The sequence below is a fragment of the Anopheles stephensi genome, unplaced genomic scaffold (genome assembly GCF_013141755.1).
Source record: "Anopheles stephensi strain Indian unplaced genomic scaffold, UCI_ANSTEP_V1.0 ucontig281, whole genome shotgun sequence".
Classification (NCBI taxonomy): Eukaryota; Metazoa; Arthropoda; class Insecta; order Diptera; family Culicidae; genus Anopheles; species Anopheles stephensi.
The window spans coordinates 204,119-227,472 of NW_023405215.1; the positions used below are offsets into that span (position 1 = coordinate 204,119).

The following is a 23,354-nucleotide window of genomic DNA, read 5'->3' on the forward strand; positions in this document are numbered from 1 at the left end:
TGGCACTACGTGGCACATAGACTGATTGTGTGAATGAATATTCACGAGCGAGCGTTCGGGTATCCGTTCCACCATCAATCATTTTGTGTGGAATCTATTAACTATTTTTGGGATGGGTTGGATGAGTGAGCTGACGAATGGGAAGTTTCGCTTTTTATTAATGCGTGGCATGTTCGCGTTTGGAAAACAATCCCGCTTCCCGAGGTTTTTGAAAATATGGATCGGCTGTTCAAAGGGGAAGTGCTTGAGAGTGTGGTGATTGGAAGCGGGTGAGTTTGTGCGAAAAACAGGGACCATCAGATACATGAGAACTGATTTTGCGAGTAATTTATATTTGCGGAGAATCGCAAAATATTTTATAAATAGACAGGAGGTTTTCCTTGAGGCAATTTTCATCTTAAAGTCTTATTCAAGAAACCCATATTAATTTTCAACTTCATTTTAGCGGTTATTTTTATTTAAATTAGGAAAACGAACTGATTTTATTAACAATCCTGATGCTATCTCGCAAAATTGTTGAGTCGACTACCAAAGCTTTATATATTCTTCCTAGCTTGCTAGCTTATATGACCCAAATGAATCTACCGAAAACCGCAATTTGATAGTGCAATGCAGTTTTACGTCTTTGCTCTTTTCTTCCACCTGGCTAGAACGAACTCACCTTCCAAGCACCGTTTAACATTTCCTCTACCGGACTCCAACCGGAAGTTGCTCTATACAAAATTATCTCCGATCCCCTAGCAGCTTATGCCTTCCGTGTGCCGGATTTATCGTTCCTGTGCGATCGAATTTTTACCGCAGTAACAAAATTTGCCCATAACCTGAAGAGGCTGCAATGGGGGAAAAAAACTGTAGGAAGATAAAATATTCAATACAAACGCGTCATAATAAGGTTTGCGGGTGTACACGGGAAGCGATTTAAACGGTCCCGAGTTTGTCGAAAAAAAAAAGTTAAACACGAAGACACTGGACTGCCTGGGAAACCCTAGACTGCGCCACGGAAAGCACCATTTCCCGTTCACAAACCCCGCGAGGGATGCATAAAGTTTTTGCCGCATCAAACAGATTTGGATACGTGAGTTGCGGGTTTTCTTTGCAGAATTTTTGCTTTCATTTCTCCCGATAGGTATAAACTATAGCTTTTAGGTAGGATTTTTAGTATATGTTTGTGTGTCCTCTTCGGATAGGCATTCCAAATCACATCCTTCCCGCTGTGGTTGAATACCGCAGGCAGCAGCAATCAAGTGCACGTATCGCGTGCCGGAAGAAACGTTCGCTGTGCTTTCGTGTTGTCCTTAACCAGATTTTACTTACGACCTGTACTAAGTAGCTAACCTTGCCTGTCTTATTTTGAGTTCTTACTCGCTTGTCATCTGCACGTGTGGCATATGGTAGCTAATTTAACTAATGCCACGCTTAATATTTCCCCCAGTCGCTTTCCTAGCGTCATCTCCGTAAGCGTCGCCAATTTTTCGGTACGACAGTCATACTTCCCGACCGTGCTAATAGCGCAACCGGCTTCCACTCTTCGCGGGTTGAGTGCCAAGTTGCGTTACGTGGAAAAAAGGGGGTGTGCTGGGAGCGTTTCCCGGTATTTCCTTAGCGAGCACAAACAGCTCGAGATACGGGTGAGAGACTGCAAACAACAGATAAGCCGGTACGAATTGACTGTCAGCTGACAAATCATTCGGGCAGGTACGCTCTTGGCAAAAACCTTCCTCATTTTATCGTTCCAAACTCACCTTTTATCGCGGGTGGGACTGAGGAGTTAGGAAGAATTAAAATAATTAATCGCAGCAACTTAACGAGAGCATATTTCTCCCGCGCATTACGGTGGGAAGCGTTGCGGGTAAATGGGACCGTTGGTGGGGGCCATGTTCCTGGCAAACAATTAGTCTCGCTCTAATAAGCTCCCATTGATATTAATTTGGTTGGTAAAGTTTTCTCGCATTCTCGGTGTGCTTTTGGCAGTGTGTGCGTTGAACTTGTAACTTTTTGAATTGTGGCTTGTTTTGCGAAAATGGCAGCGTAAGGGATGAGATACTGTAGGTGTAGCGAAGGAACTAGTGGAAAGAGCCCTTGCTGAAATAATAGTTCAGGAAGAAGAAAAAGTCCCAAAAGCATTAACAGTTGAAAAATTGAGATCAATATACGTTGAATCCAATATTGATTTTCATAAATTCTAATGGTAATGTTTTTGTGAAGGGTTTGGCATCCTCATTTCAATGATTTTTACATAGTTGTTTTTAGGCCTTTCAATTTGGTGTAAGACTATTTCTGCTGTAAAACTAAGCTGCGATTTCGGTGGCGGTCTCTAAACGGCAGGACCGTAGTTCATATCCCACCTGAGCCGTTCTCGGATAGAGAGGACAGGTTTTTTCAACTATGAGGTATCAATAAGTCTATTAAGTCAAAAAATGGCAGGTATGTCTTGAAAGGTCGTGAGGCCAAGAAAGAAAAACCATTACATTTCATAATCATAAAGTGTACCGCCAAATTAGTTTTTATCTATAATTAATTAAATCTCAATATAGATTTTGCTTTTGAATTTTATAGAAAGGCAATCCAAATTGGTCAAATATTTGTTCAAAAGTTAAATATAGTGCTATGATGTTTATATGATAATTCTTTTGGATTTTGTGAGTCTTATGTCATTTTTTAACATCTTTTATAATAATTAAATTTTCATCATTTCATTTTTTTAATAATAATAGTCTCCTTTGTGGCTGAACTTATTGATACGATATGGAATATAAGATCATATAGATTAACAACTTTAAGGTTTTGAAACTATATTCTGTGTTTATACGATATCTGAATTGAAAAATTCTATGAACTGTCAATACTTACGACATTAAATTAGTCTGCCAAAATGTAAGAGAGCTGTCCATGTAACGAAAATCAAAGTTTGCCATTTGATTGGCACTTTTTAAACGTTCAAAGAATATAGTGTGAACAGGTGTGTGCTGATCGCCCAAAAACTGTTTAATTATTTTCCTTGAGGTATCAGAAAACCCCGGGATTGGATGTGCTTAACTCGATCTCAATCACCAAAACTTTTGCCTTGTTTGCTATTCCAGTTAAAGTAACGACCCCCTCGCCAGAAAAAAAAAACACAAATGGCCTGTTCTTTCGGCGAATTTTCACATCTTTTGTTTGCGCGGCCAGTGCTGAACCATTATCCTAACTGTCGCCCAGAATTGGACACGTGTTCCAATTCATTGGCCGTGATCGTAGCACGAAATTGGTTTCATTTTTACCCCGGCATACCCGGTTTGCTGTAGCAGACAGGCAAGGCCAACACAAGCAAAAATATATAAACTGCCGAAAAACCCAACGTGAAATAAATAGCGATTGCTTTTGTTTTGCTGTGCTGTTGCTATCGTTCTGTAAAGCAAGTTATAAAGCGTTTGCAGTACCGAAAGACACTTGCACTGGACATGGGGTGGGTTTTTCGCCATATTGAACCAATCAGAAAATGAAGTCACAGTAAGATCATACCATTTGCCATCGTTCTAAATGATGCTAACGAAAACAAACTTTCAACAGCTTGAATGTATGGGGAGAAAGTCTAGCTCGTTTACAGCTAGTTTAGATTTTGTTGTAAGTTTGTGTATTTTGTGTAAAACTGCAGACACCTCGAAATAAAACCCTGTAACGTGCTACGGTTGCGTACACAACTTCAGGTAGCTATTCAGGTGAACATGTTCCCCCATAAGTTTCGTTCGCTTAACAAACTCCGGTTTGGTAGGTCTCGTTCTTCAGGGCAACAAGGTTTCTAATAATTTTATCTCAAATTTTCGCTCCAGCTTTTCTGCTACCCTAAACGAGCGGCTGAAGAAATTATTTTCTTCTCCAGCCCCATGCGGGCACATGCCGGTGCGTAATACGAGTAGACAAACTTCACCAGTCTCGCAAGCTAAGTGGCAGAATGCATCATTAGACGGGAATGGTAACATGAAATCCTAAACCGAAAATCCGGCCATGTCGGTCGGTCGGTCGTGTCGCTTCCTCTCGAAGAACAGAGACACACACACAGACACACAATTTCGAGCAAATGTCAAACAGACTCTGACATACAACCCAAAAAAAAACGGCACGCACGGCCCCTTTTAGCGTTGCTTCCGTTCCATCGCTGTACATACTGGCTCACCGAGGCTGACGCTTCCACCCGCTCTTTAACGTGATGTAATGTCCTGTCTGCTCTGCGCATACGTTACGATGGTGTGTACGGTGGTGTGTCTCATCGTATCACTCGTTGCCCGCTGTCAAAACGAGCACTGAAGATGATTATTATAACTCACTTTGGGCCAGTGTTCGCCGACCGACCGGTTGCCGGATGGTGGATGCTGCCGGTTGGTAAGCTGAGTCCACCGCACGCATTGATAACATGGTTCGGATTCGTAAAAATCATCCTGCTTCTGCTTGCTCGTGTTGCCTATTACGCTCTAACCTGTGCCCGAAGCAGCACTGTCAACAAACATATTTTTCTCTAAACCTTCAAACACCACCGACATCAGCTATCAACAGGCGTTTCGGTGTTGTTGTTTGGACGCGTGTGGCTTCGACGTGCCGATCTTTTCGCAACAATCGGTGAGCTGTAGGGGATTAAAAACGGTGTAGAAAATTTGAAACACCGTAACGTTACGCTATTTTGTGCCCAGTTGGACCACCCAGAACAATTTTGTTCTTGAGTAAATGGAGTAAAATGCGAACAAAACCTCCGTAACTGAACACGAAGAAACACGAGAAGAATGTGTTGGAATTATACTCCCAGAAAAAAGGATCTTTGCGGAGTACACGGTACACTCCTTTTCGATTTGGAGAATCAAAAACAGAGGGCTTCGCCTCAAAAGCCCTACATCTTCACGATGCGTCTCTGTCGTACGTATTCTTCCTTTAACGAGCATCATCCCCTGTTGGTTGTTGTAGAATTTTTGAACATTTTTCATCACCCGGAACCGCATCCCAGTGTAGTCTTGTCCGTCTTACCTAAACCTTCTCAGAATAGGGTTGAGAGCGAAAGTCTTCGTGAATGAAAGAAAAAAAATGGGAACCTTGTGCATGTGTGAGACTCAAAGAAAACGAGAGCGAGATATACAAACAAACGGACCCAAAAAGCAATTCAGAAATTTGCTCCTCAAACATTAAACATCGTGGCAGACAACTAAATTTGTTTTATTTTTCGGAGCCGTTTTTTTCGACCGGTAAGACCCAAATCCTTACCGGTGTTGACACGGGACCACCGGTAATGATTAGCATAATATTCATCCAAAAAAAAAAAACATTCCACTTACATTAGTACAATCGCAGCAAGGGCCGTCAACCGGCACATGCACGTTCTTAAACATTTCTGGCCGGAATAAGTCTTGCACCATCCAACCGTATCCGCTCGCAGTGATTATGATGTTGAGCTCGAGATGTCAACGATTTACAAAACCAACCGTCGGTGCGTGACGGTATAATGCGTGCGGATTACACCGGAAGTACCGCCACCCAGTGAATCGGTGTGTCTAATATCTGTTTGTCAGCATCCTTATCATGTGTTCGCTCGCGCTTATTGACAGCATTAAGCGAGCTTCCTGTTTCCTTTTTTCTCCGAGGAAAAAGGAATCATTTACATTTTTTACTCGCTTTACTTCCTCTGTTTCCTAAGAAACCGTAGTACGCGTCACGGTTCACGAGCGAGCGGGTGTAGGAAATATATGTGTAAATGTGTGTACCGAGTGGACGATTTTTTTTTTTTTGGTAAATTGATTTTATGAATTCTCGAAAAAAAGTGGAACACAAGCACCGAAAATAGACCACAGAAGCTGAGATTCGAGTTCGTAGAAATGGAGCGAAATATGCTTCCGCCAAAATCCGAACGCCTCAACGAGCACAGCAATTCTTTCATTTCGACAATTTTTCCACCTCGGTTAGCGTGATGGTTTCATCTCTTGCCCGTACCATTTTACATGATTATACACTCAGCAGTATCGGTGACAACTGTGACGCTAGTGGATGAGTCCAAAAGCGGACTTAATGTGACAAGTGTATCCTGCTACCAACTGGAAGCCGAAGTTAAGGAACCTTCAAAGTGAAGCAACAGCATTAAACCAAAACAATATCAAATTTTATTTCAACTCGGTTAGAAAACACAACGCACGCGTCCCTTCCCTACTCGCCGGGGGAAATATTCGAAGAAAATTGAAACTTTTTCCCGAATCATCAGGAGGTTTTTCGGTTGATTAGGTCACGCAATGGAAGGAGCGTAACAAAAGCAGAGGCAGAAAACCAAAAACCGAATCCACGCGAGATTTGACCGCAAATTGGATAAGTTGTCTGTGTGTGTGTGTGCGCGCCCCGTCCTGGCTACCAGTAATGGTTTCGATGAAATCGTAAAGGTTTGCGGGCGGTTTTTATTCGCCTTAATGCCTACTACGGGGCAAAGGGCGATCGTACAAAAAGAAGCTCCAGTAAGTGGCAACGCAGTTTTGAGAAATGGCAACTAGTTTTGAAAAGAAAAAACAACAGCGAGAACAACAAACACTCGCAGAAACCCTCCGGAAGTATCAAACGACTTGTCTTTTTGCGTTTGATTAATTTCCCTTTTGCCGTGGGTGGCGCTTGTTGGTGACCTTGTCGAGTAAAGTTCAACTTTCTTGCCCCGGGAGTGTCGCAATAAATCTTCGAAAACTTTCGCGAAACTGTTGTACCCCTTTGCTGCGGGATGGGAAAATGCTTTTGGGAAAAAAAACGTTGAAAAGGCTGCTTCTATCCTATCAGTTGGATAGTATTGCTTGCCGGATGCGTTACTGTGGTGAAAAGTGACGAAGTGAAAGTTTCTCATTTGAAAGTTTGTCTGCCGGTTTTATTTTTACTTCTCGGCAGTAGCTGCATTTGTCTTGTGACTTGTGTACAATGTTTGCACTCATTTTTTTATTTTGTTTTCCAAGTCAACTCGGCGTTTCTGCAAGGAAGGGCTTCAAAGTTCTTGCTTGAGAGCGCATTGGAATGGCTTAGTATGATATGAGTATCTGCCATTTTTTAGGTGCAGTTTAAATATAAAATTGTAACTTAAATATCAAATTCTAATGCGAATGCTGAAATCATCTCACAGCTATAAAAAAAATCAATCAATTCATTCCTAATTCAATCAAGTCAAGTATTTGATTTAAAAAACTTATATTTTCCTCTACCAAATGTATGCTCGAAAACAAGCGAAAAATGTTTTCCAGGCAGGTAACGGCACCAAACGGCCGGCCGGGACAGCACTGGGAAAAAAAACCTTTCAAGAAAATGGATTGCGCTTCACAGAAATCCACTCGCCAGGACCCACGCTTTTCACTTGATTGCTTCCAGCAGTATTTCCATCAAGTCGCACCGAATCAAACCCAGGTTTGGGAGGAGTCGAGAACAGCAACAACAACAACAAAAAATGCTCACAGAAAACATCTCCTACAACCAACCAAGCAATGAAAATAAATAAATAGCTTCCCGGTGCGTTTTAATTTTTCCCAGCAACATTTAATATTAATTTTCTTGAAACGTGTTTCTCTCTCTCTCTCTCTCTCTCCTTCACTTGCACACTTTTTCAACGCTTCGGAATGGAACCCGCTGCACGACGACACGGCACGATGGTACAGCTTTTCACGTATACACCAACAACACCGAGCGACAGGCGGACGAAATTCTATCGGTAAAGTACGAGGATGGCCGGTGGTCGAAACCGTACTACGACTGCGGAGGTGGCAATATCTGGATGCTTACGTACACCGTACCCTTCTTTGGGTACGAGAATGGGACGTACTTTTTCAAGTAAGTCCGACCTGTTTATGTGCTTGTCATTTTCCTGTTCCGTTTTTCGAGTCAAATGTTTCCTTAGCAACGGTGACACACGGGCGGAGGGGGGAATGGGGAATTAATTGCGAACGGTGAGGAAAACATTATTCAAGGGTGTGCTTTTGGGTTGAGCTTTTTTCCATGTAGATAATTTATTATTAAAAATTTACATTTGGTGTTGAGATATGTTGAATACATAAAAATTTGACTAATAAAAAAGCTTTATTTGTCTTATATTAGAAAAATGTTTTTAATTTTTTATGCTAATTTTCAGAATTAATAAAAGTTGTTTAATCCAAATTCTGGTCTTAGCTAGCCATGTCAATCATTCTAGCAGCAAATAGATGTCTGCAAAACAGATATTATTCTTTCAGCAGGAAAAGATCTGACTTCCATGTACTAACCAACAGGCTGGCAATCCAACACAAAAAGTGTTTGACAGATGGAGCAACTTCCGTTGCTTCTATTCAAATGTTTCCAAGTAAAATTTTTATCACTTTCGCTACTTGGTGACGAGTATTTCTGGGAAATCTTGTATCGTGCCTTTTCTTGAATATATAACCTTTTTTTTATCAATACGCTGTGTACCAGCACCAGCAGTTTAATATAGGGCATCTGTTGCAATTTAAGTACAATAACAGTGTAAACACATTACATTTGCTTACATTACGGCTCAGTTTATCGATCCTGTTCTATAATTTGAGCATCATCAGCTTGAGGCTCGCATAAGTAATAGACTTACTTACTTATCAGGCGCTACAACCGCTTTTCCTGCTCTTGGCCTGCTGCCACAATTCTCGAGACCGCTCATGGTCCAGCGCCGTCGTCTACCAATCCGCTGTCCCGGCCGTTCTAGCGGACGCATCAACGCGATCACTCCATCTCAATTTGGGCCTACCACGCCTCCTCTGTCCGTGTGGATGGCCTTAAAGGACTTTACGGGTCCAGTGTCATACTCATGACGTGACCAGCCCATCGGAGTCTGGCGAGTCTAAATCGCTGCACGATGGTGAGATCATCGAACAGCTTCTTCCACACATACTTGGCCAAGGATCCTTCTAAGCATGATTTCTCTCGAACGCGGCTTCGTCAGTTTTGGACAGAGTCCATGTCTCAGAGGCGCATGTTTGTACTGGGACTAGAAATGGTCTGTACTGTACAGACTTAGTTGTACAGACTTAGTTCAAACTGACTTCAATTCCTCTCAGAAGCCAGTTCGTGATGGTCAAAAGGTTTGTTGGTCCTGTATGTGTTAAAGGACAATTCAAAAGCCGCAGCTCTACGGGATGTACTATGGTCACACCATAACGTATAAGGATCGTCAGGCTCTGGTTGGCTGGCCATGTCATGAGAATGAAACCGAACAACCAAGCCCGTAACATAATTTTAGCCGTCCACATGAGCTCAAATTAAAAGCTGGTGTTGATACGTTTAACAGAATGGCTGGGATGATGGATTGGCAAACGCCAGCGCTAGACCGTCCGCGTTATTGAGCTCTATAGCACTTGATAGTTGGAGGGTATTTAGGCTTTTCGGCTGACTCTCAAGAATTAAAGCTGTCATGAGAATCAAATTTGACGTACCAGTTACGGTCTCTGACAGAAATATGTTTCAATTTTGCCTTGGAAGAATTGCAAAAGATTGCCGTTTTTAATAATTTTTTTTTACAAAAAAGTGCTCACTCATACAGACGTCTAATGGAAATAGATTAAAATTAGAGCTCTACATTTAATCAATTAGAAATCAAATTTTGTCTTAAAACTTCTCCAAATTTACGAAGAAATTGATCACACATCTTCCATGAAACCACGACGAAAACAAGCTCTAGTGATCTGCTATCTACCAAAGAATTGTTCAAAAATAACTCCACACGTTCATACCAACCAAACAAGCGATATAATTCAGCCGATGGAATTTCTGAACTCGCCCTAACATTTCGCAACGAGTGGCGCTTTGTTAAGGTTCAATTTCTGCACCAATAATAGTTTTTCTTTTGCTCTCTGCACTCCAAACGTGTACCTCCTTCCCCCCCCCCCCCCCCCCACTTCTCTGTACGAAACGTGCAAATGTGCACCATCCAACAACACAAAGAGCAGTTCACCGGGTTTTTTTTCTTTTTCTTTTGAGCCAAAACCCCCGATGCTAACAAAAGCCTGCACATCCTCACATAATTATAATCCCGTTCGACAATGGCATCAAGCGTGCGACCGAACCAAGCGATGGCAAATGAAAACCTGCACGCTCGATTATCTGCTCATGATACGGGTTGCCGGCTGCTGAGTTGCGGGCAGCGAAACGATTAGCGAATGGTTTGAAACATACCGTTCCACTCGGACACGTGCCGATTCCGTGCCCGATGGTAGGCAGACGCGAAACGATCGAGTCCCTTGTCGACATCCCCATTATTAATAGAGCTGAGGGTTGCAAATAATTGCCGAGCTTTCAATTTTCCTAGATCCAGCCGATGAGCGAACGGCGTTCGAAAGACGAAGCCCGCGCACACACACACGTGAACACATCAGGGAAGAGGAATAGAAGAACGCAAAAAAAACCCGCGCCTGGCACGAACTGTATACTCCTACTCACGGAGCCTAATAGAAAGCAGAATGGCCATCGCTAACAAAAGCCATAGAACCCCGAAGGATCGTTCGATGACAGGATGAAGCGGAGAATCCGTTCACCATCCGTTTGCAGAAGGGCGAACATAACCTCGGGACACAATAATACAAATGCCTTCCCGGGCACGGTTAGACCACAGTTCTCGACCGCTATGTTTAGCCTGCTTTCGCAGAAATATTTGTTCACATTCTCCCAACACAATGCATCGGAGCCTCGGATGTGTGTGTGTGTGTATGTCCTAGCGTTGTATCGTTTGGAGCGCACATCGGGAAGGCTTAGCTGGACGTCGCTGCCCTCGCTAACGCGCTGTCCCAATGGGTCCAATTTGAGGCGTACAGTGTTGGTTGGTTCGGTCAAAGAAAAATCGCCGGAGTACTTGAAAAAAAAAAACACAGGAATGAAGGCACTAGACACTCGGAGAACTGACGCAAAAATCCCGAAAGGGATCATGTTGCTCGGGCCCGGGGTAACTTCACACAAGCAACAACTGTGTCCCGGCATCACTATCCCGACTTTCAGACAATCGGATTCCAGCGAACGTCGGAAAGTTGACTGTTCCGGCAGCTCGCTGTGTTGCTGTGGCAGCGACAGCACTTCCGAGCGTGGGCCGAGGAAATTATAGGCAGGTGGCAATAGACACAGCACTTCGACCATGAAGAATTTTGGGAGCAAGCAACAGCAAAAAAAGCTGTCCCCCAACGAGCGATATAAAACGGAATCGCAGCCGCAAAAAAAAAAAAAAACAGAAACCCCCAACGACACAACTATGCTTCTTCGTGGCGATATGTCGCTTGCGCTATTCGGTTTCGGTGGCCAACCCTGCGGTCACACTCGATCTAAACCGCCACCCAGGAAGAAAAAAAGGGGACGTGCAAAAACCCGTAATGGGATTTGATTGAATGAGCTTTCGGTTTCGGTGTGCTCCATCTCCATCAGGCTCGGGCTTGATCTTGGGACGAAAAAAAAAAGAGCTGTCCAGGAAAATTTGGCTAAACGAGCCTTGGCTCACCGCAGCGAATGTCTTTCGAAAGACGATCACACCAGGCCCGGGCAAGCAACAACCTGCCACCGCAACGTTCCCGTGGTGTCTCACGAACCGGAACGTACAAGTGAAAATTGATTGCGGTAATTTCGGTGGACGGACGTCTAACGCCACTACCGGTTGCTGCTTCTGCCCGGACGACGGATTGACTTGTTGCTAAAGTCTGTTTCAGAATTCGAGCACACAACCGGCCAGCCTCGTTAATGTCCGAATTTTTCGGTGAGTGGTTTTGCTAGAAGAATCTTATCGTGGTTGGGCGAAACTTTCTTCCTGCTGTGTCTCGGAGAACTCAGGCGGGTCTCTCGATAAACGTGACACGATCCGTCAAGTACCGTAAATCACTCATCGTTACATCAGTGGTCCATAAATCGTTTTGGGGGAAGATTTTCTTTTCTCTTCGCTCCTTCGCGTTCGAATGGCTTGTGTTAGCAAGAAACTTTTAGCCCTTTGGGGAGTTACCCGGGGGACGCCCGTATTTTATCGCCGAGACTGCCACTTAAATCGACTCATTTCGAAGCCGAGGTGAGGTGAGTGATTTACTAAACCGTCTGCATTCCGAGGTTGGGCTTTTGGAAAATTTGGGATCATAAACCACAACACGATTGATTGACTGGGATGGAACTACGCAGGTTACGATCCACCACTAGCTCTTCAAATCACTACCAGCTACTAACGGTGAAGCTGAATGTAGCCCGACTGTGGTTTTGTCTTCGCTTCCAACTGTTTACTGTAGCATTGTCAAACACGGGATCCGATTCATCATCACCACTATCACTCTATCGATTCGTGTTTCACTCGTTCCAGCTTTTGTTGGACAACCCTATAATTAACAAAACAATGCGATACTATCTGCCAAAAGGTTTCGGCCCTCCTTAACCGCTCGCTTGGAGATGGTAATCCGCTTAGCTGAAATTCTTACACAAGCGTGTACCCTAAATCGCACTTTCGCAATGCGATTTAGCTCTCCTGGAAGTGCTCCCGGAACGGTTTGGCCCTTGGTGGTTGAAGCTGGTTGGAGACCTGATTCTTAAGTACCGACAACCGACCTACGTCTCCACTAGATGGAGGGTGTTTAAACGATATTTCTTCCAGCTTCGAGAGCTGCTCGTTCCTTCAAACCTCCTCTCCCCCCCCACCCCCCCCCCCTCCCTTCCCTCCAGACCCGATTGATTCCCGGTATATTAATCAACGCGCTTATCGATGGCCTACAATCTACCGCTTTTGTGGTCAGGGAATTTCACCTACCGGCAAACAAGCAACGAAAGCGCTCGGGAGATTAATTATCTGACGGTAATTAATAGAGAGTAGAAGCGTGAAGTGTGAAGAAGAAGAACTCGCAAAGAATCCCATTAGCTGGCGCATATCGTTTTGATTTGCCAATGTGCCTTTTTGCGGTTTGATAATTCTTAAACGCGCCCTTCCGAGCACGAAGATGATTAATCGGTCATTTTGCTTTAGAGGGTCACCGGCTTATCAGTTCCGGGGGAATCGTTTCTGGAGCTCGAATCTTTTTGAAAAGGCTAGGAGATACCGCCTTGTAACCTGGTTCGTCTTACTAACGTTGGCGCAAAAACTTTTCAGACACCGGTATTGTAAGTAACTCGATCGCAAGTTAAGTTGGTGCAAAAAGAGTTCAATGTTAGGTAAATTATGTTATAGCCCATATTTACCCGAAAGCTCCTAACTGGTTCATTAAACATTCAATCGCCTATTACAGAATCCCAAAGTCCACAAAAACGTCCATTAAAGTGGTAAAAACTCTTTGCCGTCGGTTATGAGCTTCACTGAAGCCATAGCACACAGAATATCGAATCTCTTGGGACGATGCAACAGTGGGAAAGTTTGCCACTCTTCGAAAATTGTTACCTTAGTGGTGTCAAGTAGAACTTGGAACTCTTAAATGAAGAAAGAAAGGAATGTTCCGAAACAATCAATAATAATGTTGACCATATTAGAGCAAAAAGTAAATACTAGACAAGAAAGTAGGAAATCGAGTTGAACGGACCACAACAATGTGCGGAACAACGCTGTGGACTGTGCAAGGCAAGCTCCAATTTTCCGTCTTGGAACATACACCATTCACAGAACCATCTTGGACAGTTTTTCATTGAAGCAAACCTCGTTTCCTTGACAGCTGTATCCGCAAAAGGAGTTCCTTAAGATTACTTTCACTTATTACAAGTCTCGTGAGATCCGAAGAGAAAAAAAATCCTACTCCCAATTGCATACACGGTCGTGACGTTTGACTCGGTACAGGCCCGCCCGTCATCCACAGCCGATAGACAATTTACTTCGTGAAGAAAACCTCACTCCCACACACACACGCACACAAAACACACAGTCCACGAAACGTCGGTCCATTTCATGTTCAATTAAAAATCAATGAGCGACAACTTAATAGGATTACTTTCCGCCGGATTCACTCGAGCCCGCATCCCGCACTCGCTGATCATCACATCCGATTATACCGGGATCCCTTTCCCGGTGCTCGTCCGTGTGCTCGTCCTTCAGCTCGGGGAACATCGCTTATCGATTGTTTTGCTTTCATCAGATTAAACTTTCGCCATTAGACAGACGACCCGACCGACCGAGGTCCGCCGCTGATTGTGATGTTGACTTATGCCGCCGTCCAGAACGATTGGCCGGTGTGTGCGAGTGCTTTTTTTGTCTTGCGAACGAGCGCGTGGGAATGTGGCTTTTCGCCGAAAATACTTCACTGTCGAGACTGTCCGTCCGTGTTACCAATTCGCTATTTATTAAGTAAAGCCATGGTGGCACGACTGGCCCTGCTGCGGTTGTCAGGAGTCATTTGGGCTAAATTTGCAAATCGCACCAGACCGTGTTTGGCTGGGGCGTAGAAATTGGAAATGGTGTGGGCAGTCCGAAGTGAGGTGAGCGCTTCAGTCCTTGCAAGAGATGGATTAGCTAGATGGTGTAAAACTGCTGTGAAAGATTATCATCAGAAGCTGCCGTCTTTGCAAGGGCATTGGGTGTACATGGACACGAGCAGCAGATGCGAACGAGAGTAAGCGCTGGATAAACATACTTATAGCGAGTCTTCAGGTGATGAGTTTTGTTTTCAATAACCGTTTCCTTGAAGTAGTAACATTAATTTATTGCAAGGTTCAACATTCCTTTGGTAATGGATGAAGAAATCGTGTGGTAAAAGTTGCTATAAAAAACGGAAAACTTCAACTCCAAGTTTAAAATTGTGCTATAAAATGCTCATTTTGCTCAGATGCATAACTGGAAAAAGCTCAGAGACACCCAGTAATCAAGAATTTAAATTTATTACAAGTACACCGTATCGTTGAACCCGCCGACCGACCGTGCATCCCAGCACCAGGAGCTAAGGAGATAATGGCCATCAACTAAAGCCACTATAAGCTCGACAGGCTGGTCATAAACCGCAAACCCCTGGACCACTCTCTAACCAAAACCTTCTCTACTCTTCAACCAACAGAGGTACATCTGGCATCGATATCGATTTAAGGCGCGTCGACATTGATCAGTGTCCGCAGAAGAACTCCCCATCTGGGGCACCCCAGCCGCTGAACATTTTCGCCGGCACGGACAAATGCAAGCAGCGAACGACGGAGGTAAGTTCTCACTCGCCAACGTGCTCCTGCTTGTTTCCTACATTTTTTCCCATTTTTTCTTTCGTTTCGTTAAGATACACTCTCACTCTTTCTCTCCCCATATACTACTCGGTAGACTTTGTGTAATAAAATTTACAAACATCGCCTTCTCTGTTTAACTTTCAACCCCTAGCTATCAACAATGGAAGCGAAAAAAGGGATACGGCTTTTCTTTTCTTATTTTGCTATAATTTTGTATCCAAATATTCCCTCACAGCAATCATGCTTTATCTTTCACCGCGCGGCCAACTAGCCCCATGTGCGAACGCGAAAATCACGTTAAAATGGTGTTTCCATGGGATGGCAATAGAAGAAGAAGAGAGAAAAAAAAGCTCGAGCGAAAAGAAAAATCAACCTTCCTTTTAAAACATTGCCCCCATTGAAAAGAGCGTTCGGTGTTGCCATTTCGCAAGCAAGGAAAAGCTTCCCAAGTCGTGCCTTTTTTTTTGTTATTTTACTTCTCTCAGTCTGTATTTATATTCGTCCGTTACTGTAGACATTCGTTCCTTCCGGCACACAGACGTGCGAAAGATGTAAGCAAGCAAGCTGGCAAGGAACAAAAAAACCAGACCCTATACACCATACGTAAATTCTTTTCGCAGGGGGGCAAGTTGGGTTTTCTGTTGGGCGCTGTTGAATTATGGGCGTCCCATTAAAGCTGGCCAATGAGGGTGTTACACCTCTCAACGCTGGGGCTTAGTTTGTGCTCGCTTTTTGTGTGTTGTCTTCCGGTGCGCGCTTTCTGCCGGTTGAATTCTTACTAGGTGGGGTTTTCATCGGCGCGGAAGCCCCACATCAGGGGTAAAATAGAACTTGAAGGCGATAAATTTTCATTGCTTTCATTAGTTTTAATTAATTTAATGCTGTTTCAATGTTGCTGTTGGGGCCGTGGCGGTTTTTTTACAGTACTTTAAATATTTTTTTTTCTTTACTTGAATTTGTAAATGTGAACTCGAAGTGCATTTCCGCGAGTTTGGAGCTTTTTTTGTGTATACATAATTCTGTACCACTTTAAGACTTTGTTAGACCATGCCGGTGAAATGCGACTTGACTGTAGATTTATTTTGACGTCCCTATTTGTTTTTCCCTTTAATTTCTTTTACAGTATGGAGAAAAATTTTACCTAAAAAACTTGATTTTCTTCTCTCTTTTCCAGTGCACACCAATTCCCGGGCTTGGCTTTCGCCGTGGGTCCTATCGGTGCATCTGCCGTAAGGGATACTATTTCCCCGATACGACGATCGAGCAGAAGTACTTCAACGGTAGCACGCTGGAAGAAGAGTATGAAAAACTTATGCTGGTAAGGAGTCGCCCATTTTTTTTCGCCCAACAATCCGTGTCAATCAAAGCTTACACAGTGGGTGTGTTACTCATAGAAATGGTCCCCTTTATTTTTCACTCCCTTTCAATCGCTCAGAACGAGTACAGCACCTACAGCATCGCGAACTCGTACGAATGTTTACCGTGCGCCGAAGGGTGTGACTCCTGCGAGGATGCATCGCCTTGCGTGGCCGCCCTGAACTGGCCGATGCGTACGTCCATCCTGGTGCTGGCCTGTGCCGTCATCGGGCTGCTACCACCGGCGGCCGTGTTTACCTTCAAGTATCAGCAAGTGAAGGTAAGGACGGCGGTGCAGACGGTTTGCATTTAGAATGCTTGTTTACTTTTCATTTCGTTGCCCTCTGGACGAGTTTTCGCTGTGTGTGTGTGTGTTTACAAACGTGTACGTGGTGTGAGATGAAAAAACTTCAGCCAGTGCCGTATTGTATGACGCGCTGTTGGTGGGGTTTAATAATTTTAATTTAAAGCAAGTTTCTATAGAATAGGCACAGCCGGTGGAAAAAGGGAAAACGTTTGTTTGCTTTGCACTGTATGAAACACAGGTTTTTAATCTATTAATTGACGGTAGTAAAACATAAAGTGACGTTACCCGGTTTTTGTTGGCATTTGTTGTATGATGGAATTGTTTCTTTTTTCCGAGAAGCTTTAAAGAACAACAAAAAGTCTATAATACACATCGTACTGCAACCAATGTAGTACTGTAGAATGCAGTAACTATTTGCTATATCAAGGTTCCTTATTTTATGACTTACGTTGCATTTAATAAAAATTTGGTTGTATTTTATTTTGGTCTTGCGTGAATTTTTTACGAAGTGCTTAGTGTGTTTTTTCGTAAGATTACATTTTGTTTTGTTTCATAACATTATAATAGTCACACTTATTAAAATTTGTCTATTACTTGCCAGGCAACAAAACACTTTTTTTTAGTTTCCATCAGATTTGTTTCGAAATCTACTTAAACTCTTTTAAACTTAAAAAAACTATTATAATGATTTTGGTTTTATCGTGTTCACAATGTTTATCCTATAAGCATAGCAACTAATAGCTTAAGCTAAATGTCGATTGACAACAGCTGCTCCTGAAGCAAATATTATGTATTTTAAGGACCTCAGTTGAGTTTATTGATCGTAGTCAAGTTTATCATAAAAAATGCGAATTTTAATTTTACTCAAAAATTCGTTCTACATCAAAGTAAAAGTTCATAAACAAATAGTTTTGGGAAGTAGGTCTTATCTTACCATTCAACTATTTGCCACAAGCCTCCAAGAGCATGCCGTTGTCGCCTTACCACCGGGTCGCCCATAATAAATAAAAATAATATTTCAATAAATTTTTTACAGTATAACACATAACTTGCATGAAATTTTTCGATGAGCGTGACTCTTACTCTAACTAAGTCACTTTAAATTTATTGCATAAAGTAATTTCATTTTATTTAATTAGTGAAATGATTCTTTACGAATAAAAAAATAGTAAAATGTAACAAATTCATCAATGTAGCAAACACTAGTTGAGCAGCCGCTTTATAAAAAAAAAGATTTGATGTGCAACGAAAAGTATTGGCATCAGAGCATAATTCTCGGAAGAAAGCGCTCGTCAATATCATCAACAGTTTCAGATTTAGCCCAGTTTTTCTGTTAACAAACATCATTCGAGTTATCACTATTACGTGCTCCGCTTTCTCGTACCAGGAATCGTAGGAATTATGATGAATTCTTACCCCGTACACTAGTTACGTTCTCGTTCTAAAAATATAGATACTTCACACCGACGCGTTGTTAAGCTCCAGTACAGTGGTTTTCCCACATTTAATTTGCACTGAAATTGAACGACAGCCAGCGCACGATGCGTCGTCCTGCGTGGGCTTGATACGATTTTTTTTTCTTTTTTCTATCCTCCACAAAACAAACAAAAAACATGCTCATCTACATATGTTCACACCACAGGATGTGGTCAAACCAATGAATTGTCACACTGTTCCGCGAGGGGCGGTTGACGATTCAACTCATCGAACTTTGTGGTTCGTGCTGCACCGGACGGACCTGCTGTGCAGGCGTGTGCGATACGTTGCTCCGGGTGTTAGCACCTGACAATCACAATGAAGGATATCTGCGTGCGTAACAGAAAATGTAAATTACTTTTTTTTCCTGGTTGGTTGGTTGGTTGGTGCTCACTGCATCCATCCATCCAGCCATATCCCGCTGACTCGGTTTCGCGCCCTGCAACCGACAGCGCAGTGAATATTTAAATCACAACCGTTCTTCATACGTGCCGATGAAACCGATGAAGGAAATCAGTCGTTCGGTGCGGTGTATGCTTCCCACCTTCGCCTCCGTGTTTTACAGCACGAACGCCAAGGACGTTTCATTAATTTATTCTGCTGTACAAATTTGTTTGTGGACGAAATCACACACTGGCGAGGTTCCATTGGTGCGAGGTGTCAGTGACTGAATGGATGTTTTAAAAATGCAACAAGCTTGTGGCGCTGTCAGGTGCACCGTGCGAGGTTATAATTGAACCACTTGCGGAAGCCGCAGCAGGTTAACAGCAAAAGGGCTTTAATTTTTGTTTTACGCGTATCATTTTAAAAGCTTTCAGCACTCAATTTGCTCCTCCAAGAGAAACAAAAGGATTCTATTTAAATTTTCAAAACGCTAACCGTATTGATTTTTATTTTCACAACACATTTTCCCACTCAAAAAAAACCCTTGGCCAGCCTACCCATTTTTCATCATTGCTTTCTGATCGTTGCAGTAAGCTAAACCCTTTAAACCGATAGGAAAACCTCACAATAAAACGAGCAGGAAAAACGATATGGTTGTGCAAAAGCTGGGCATCTGTCCAAAGCTACGATAAGCGGCCGACAAATCCTGCTTGTGAAGGCAGCCATTACGCCTTTCGTTTGATGGTGTTCTGCGTTTTTTCTGACGATGTTTTTTTTCTCACTACCACCTCCGTTTTACACTCCCCGCGCGCTCTCCCCTGTCAACGGATGGAAATTCAATTCGTACAATTATTTGCTCGGAATTTGCACCAAATTAAATTGCACCGGTTTGTGTAACGATTTTTTTTGAGACGAGCTAACCCAGCAAACAACTGGCAGAAAATAGCAAAACAACAAATACTTCAACACTTCTTTCTGAAATTTGTTTTTCTTTTCGGATTTTCCATTACAGGTTGTACGGGCGGCAAGTCCAGCACTGCTGCGAGTAATTGCATTGGGCGCATTTTGCATTTATTGTACGGTAAGTTTTCGCGTTCACCATTCGCCGAGCTTTTTTACACACACACACTTTTGTTTTGCTTCTATCCTTTACCAGAAACCCTCACCAAAAGGAAGGCATGTTTTAATTTTACCTACCTACCTACATACATACATACTCACTCAAATATCCATTTAATGCTTCCCGTTTTTGGTGTTTTTATTTTCGGTAATTGCTTCATTGCACTCACTTTCAGCTCGTTTTTAACGTTGTTCAGGCCAACAAAAAAACAGGGTTCAGGGTCACGCAATCCCCTTTTCCAAAGCATACATTAATCTTTCGTTTCATTACATTACAAATGGCGCACTCGGTTCTTCTTTTTTTTTTTGTCGAAAGTGTTTTTCTTTCTCTCTCTCCTTTGGTTATATTATTTTGCACTTTCAATTGCCTTTTGCAAATGCCATCCGCTTTGGTTCTTCCCCTTCTATCGGGCGGCACCATTTGAAGTAAGATATCTTTATTTAATTCCATTTCGATTTAATGTTTTTCGTGCTCATCCCCTTTTTTGCGGGGGTGCGAAACATTTTTCAACGTTTGGTCGTATTTATTTAAGGAAAAAAAAGTCATTTGACTTCGAACGCAGCTATTAATTTGCAATTAAAGTGCGATGTGAACATGTTGAGGCCAATTTTAATGTGGATTGTTGCAGGCCGAAATACTTTCGAGGCATTAATAATAAAAAAAAATTAAACAACTATATCTATTATATTTTTTATAAATTGTTTCTTTTTTATGAAGTGAACGATAAACCTTCTTTCAAACTTAATTTCGAGACGCATTATGTATTAATTAAGCATTAATCGCATTAATTAAGCACGAGTTTTTAATTTTTTCTGAAAAACAAAAAATTAATATTGTGATTAAATTATTAGAAGCTTTTTGTCGTATTATTCATGCGACGAGGTGGCCGAGGCGATAGCGGGGTCGGTCACTTAAAGACAGGACCGGAGCTTAAATCCCATCCAAAGCATTTCCCCGTTCGCAGGGCTTGCTATCTTAGTGCATGGTAAATCCAGACCCGGAAAGTTAGAAACCTTTCGAGATTAGAGGGCAATAGATGGAGAAGAATCATTGGACGGTGGGACCATTTTGATATTGTATATTGTGAGTTGTAGTAATAACTATATGCAATAGCATGCAACGCATCTCATCAATGCATTAAAAATAACCTGAATGATTCAACGTAAGCTGAATCAATTTAAAACATGAGCTTAAAGCAAGCAAAACAATATTGGTGGGATAACTTTCATATTGTTTATTGTGAGTGGTTGTAAGAAAAAAAATCCTAACTCGTCAATATTTAATTTTATTACCTAATCAGTACGGCCAGGCCGATCTTTATGAAAAGAAAAAAATAAAACTGAAAATGGGAGTTGCATGGAATCAATTTTTGATTCCTAAATGCTAAAGTTTAATCTTATTTAATGGATCTTGAGCATTTGAAGCATCGAAAGCGATCCTTATTTGTCCCTACAAGCACTAGTCCTGCATGAGATGGTCAGCTGTTTTTAATTGGCAACACCATCTCACGCGCATAGAACTGCATCAGCCAAACCATTCATCTACATAAATTTGCCCTCTCGCCCGGAAACGTAATCTGCATCCGTGACAACTATCCGAATCCGACGACGCGATATCGCCTCGACGCTAAACTTCCGTGCCCCTCAGCACCATAAACAATTTGACGTAAATCAAAGCTCGCTTCACATAGCTTTCTACACCCAGGCTTGCGCCCGACGGTGATAATATTGTGCCACGGAATCTTTGCTGCCGTATCATCGTAGCCGGTGAAACGGGTCAGTGCCATAATAAAAATAATTTCCTCCATTTCGCTTTCGATTCATTCGCCACAAAATGATGGAAAAGCGGAAAGCGAAAAGTGAAAGCAAATTAAAAACTGCACACCCTTCTTCTACCCGGACACTGACAGGATCTCCAGGATGTGTTTGTGTTGCTTTGCTGTTGTTTCTCTTCCGTTGTTCGGATTCGGCAGCACGGTACACAAGACCATGAACAGCAATATTCGCATCGAAACGGTTGCCGAGCGAAAAAGGGAAAAACAAAATCTAATTTTAACTTCATTCGAACGCGGACAGAATCACTAATTACGTTCATTTACATAACTAACTGCTGTGCAAACGGGTGATGTTGAAACAAGCGAGGTTCGAATGTTGGGTGGAGGGAAGTCAGGGTGCCGGTTCGGGTTTTAGAAAACTGTCCAGTCCGTTAGTAATAATTTTCCCTTCATTTCTTTATATCTCTTTTCATGAACCAAATCCACAAACTCCTGGTACGGGATTTATTTCTCGGGCACGGATGTACAACATTCGGCAGTCGGTTGTCATGTATCCGCCACCATCGCTCTACTCCTGCACCGCCCGCATTTGGTTGCGGGAAATTGGCTTTTCCCTAACGTACGGAGCATTGATGCTGAAAACCTGGCGGTAAGTATCCCGCTCCGTGGCGGCGGGAGTTCGCGTTGGACCGATAGCATTCTTCGTGAACAGTTTTCCACTGGTAAAATCACAATTAACTTACTTGCGAGTGTGTAACTATGGTAGCCGTGTATAGCAACTGGCAGCTGAACACAGCAACATGGGAAAGGGCCAGGTATTGGGTCCGGAAGAAAACGCAACGAAAGTAAATAACAAATTCCAATGTAAAACTGGTCGGCCGTGTTTACAGCATAAAAAAGCGAATCCCTTAACCCGCAGTTGTTTGAGTAAAAGCATCAAACGACAAGGATTTGTTGAAGACATGAACAAAAATACGAAAAACACCAAATACTACCAGAAAAAGATGTTCAAAGAAGTGAACACACTAAAAAACATTGAAGCCGGAAGATGTTTTTATCCCTTGTTTTTTTTTTTCTAACTCTAAATCTTTTCCACTTGTTTTTTTTTTGCTGCTCTTCCACAGGATATCGGTAATTTTTCGCGTCCGTTCGGCGAAAGCGGTCAAAATTACCGATGCGTACCTGCTGAAGCGTTTGGGCGTGCTGTGCGGTTTCGTCGGAATAGCGCTCCTCGTCCGGACGTTGGTCGCACCGCCGGTAGTGATCGTTGGCCGAACCGCGGACAACCTGAAGGCGTTCCTGTGCAAAACGGACTGGTGGGATCATACCTTCACCTCGAGTAAGTATCCTGCCGCGATGATATCGTTAACCCGGGGAGCAGAAAAAAAGAAGTGGAGAAAGCCGAGTTAACGGTTGAAGGATTAATTAAAATGTTCTGGCCCGTTAAATTGGCTTCGGCCCGGTTGCTGGTGTGTTGGTAGCGGTTAGCTGAGGCTTTTTTTCTTTCTGAAGGGGTTCACCATTACATTAGTTGTTGCTGCCGGATGCATGCTTAAGTAGGTCAGCTGTGGTCAGCCGTGAGAAAAAAATTAAGGCACAAGATTTAAGCGCCCGAAGATAGGATTAATTTGAATGGTGCGAATAAGCACGAAGTGTGCGCTCTTTTTTGTGGTTATCTGGTGTTTTTGTCTGTTGTTCTTAGTGGATAATAATGACTAATTGAGATGCTTGGCGTGTTTGTTTTTCTACCAATAGTAATAATATTGGCTTAATGAGGTCATTTTAAGCAAATCGAATTTCATTGATGGGAAAACTTAGATTAGCAATCCCTT

General features: G+C 42.7%; 1 protein-coding gene across 1 annotated transcript in view; it reads left to right on the forward strand.

Annotated features, from left to right (window-relative positions):
- The window catches only part of LOC118516350 (probable G-protein coupled receptor 158), a gene marked incomplete at its 3' end in the record, with an annotated part of 95,466 nt that overhangs the window by 62,581 nt on the left and 9,531 nt on the right, over positions 1 to 23,354 (forward strand). The window contains exons 5-11 of the mRNA XM_036062168.1: positions 7,629 to 7,800; positions 14,949 to 15,084; positions 16,280 to 16,423; positions 16,541 to 16,741; positions 19,641 to 19,709; positions 22,062 to 22,171; positions 22,647 to 22,861. Coding sequence (XP_035918061.1) covers positions 7,629 to 7,800; positions 14,949 to 15,084; positions 16,280 to 16,423; positions 16,541 to 16,741; positions 19,641 to 19,709; positions 22,062 to 22,171; positions 22,647 to 22,861 — 1,047 coding nt within the window. The remainder of the gene's footprint in view (positions 1 to 7,628; positions 7,801 to 14,948; positions 15,085 to 16,279; positions 16,424 to 16,540; positions 16,742 to 19,640; positions 19,710 to 22,061; positions 22,172 to 22,646; positions 22,862 to 23,354) is intronic.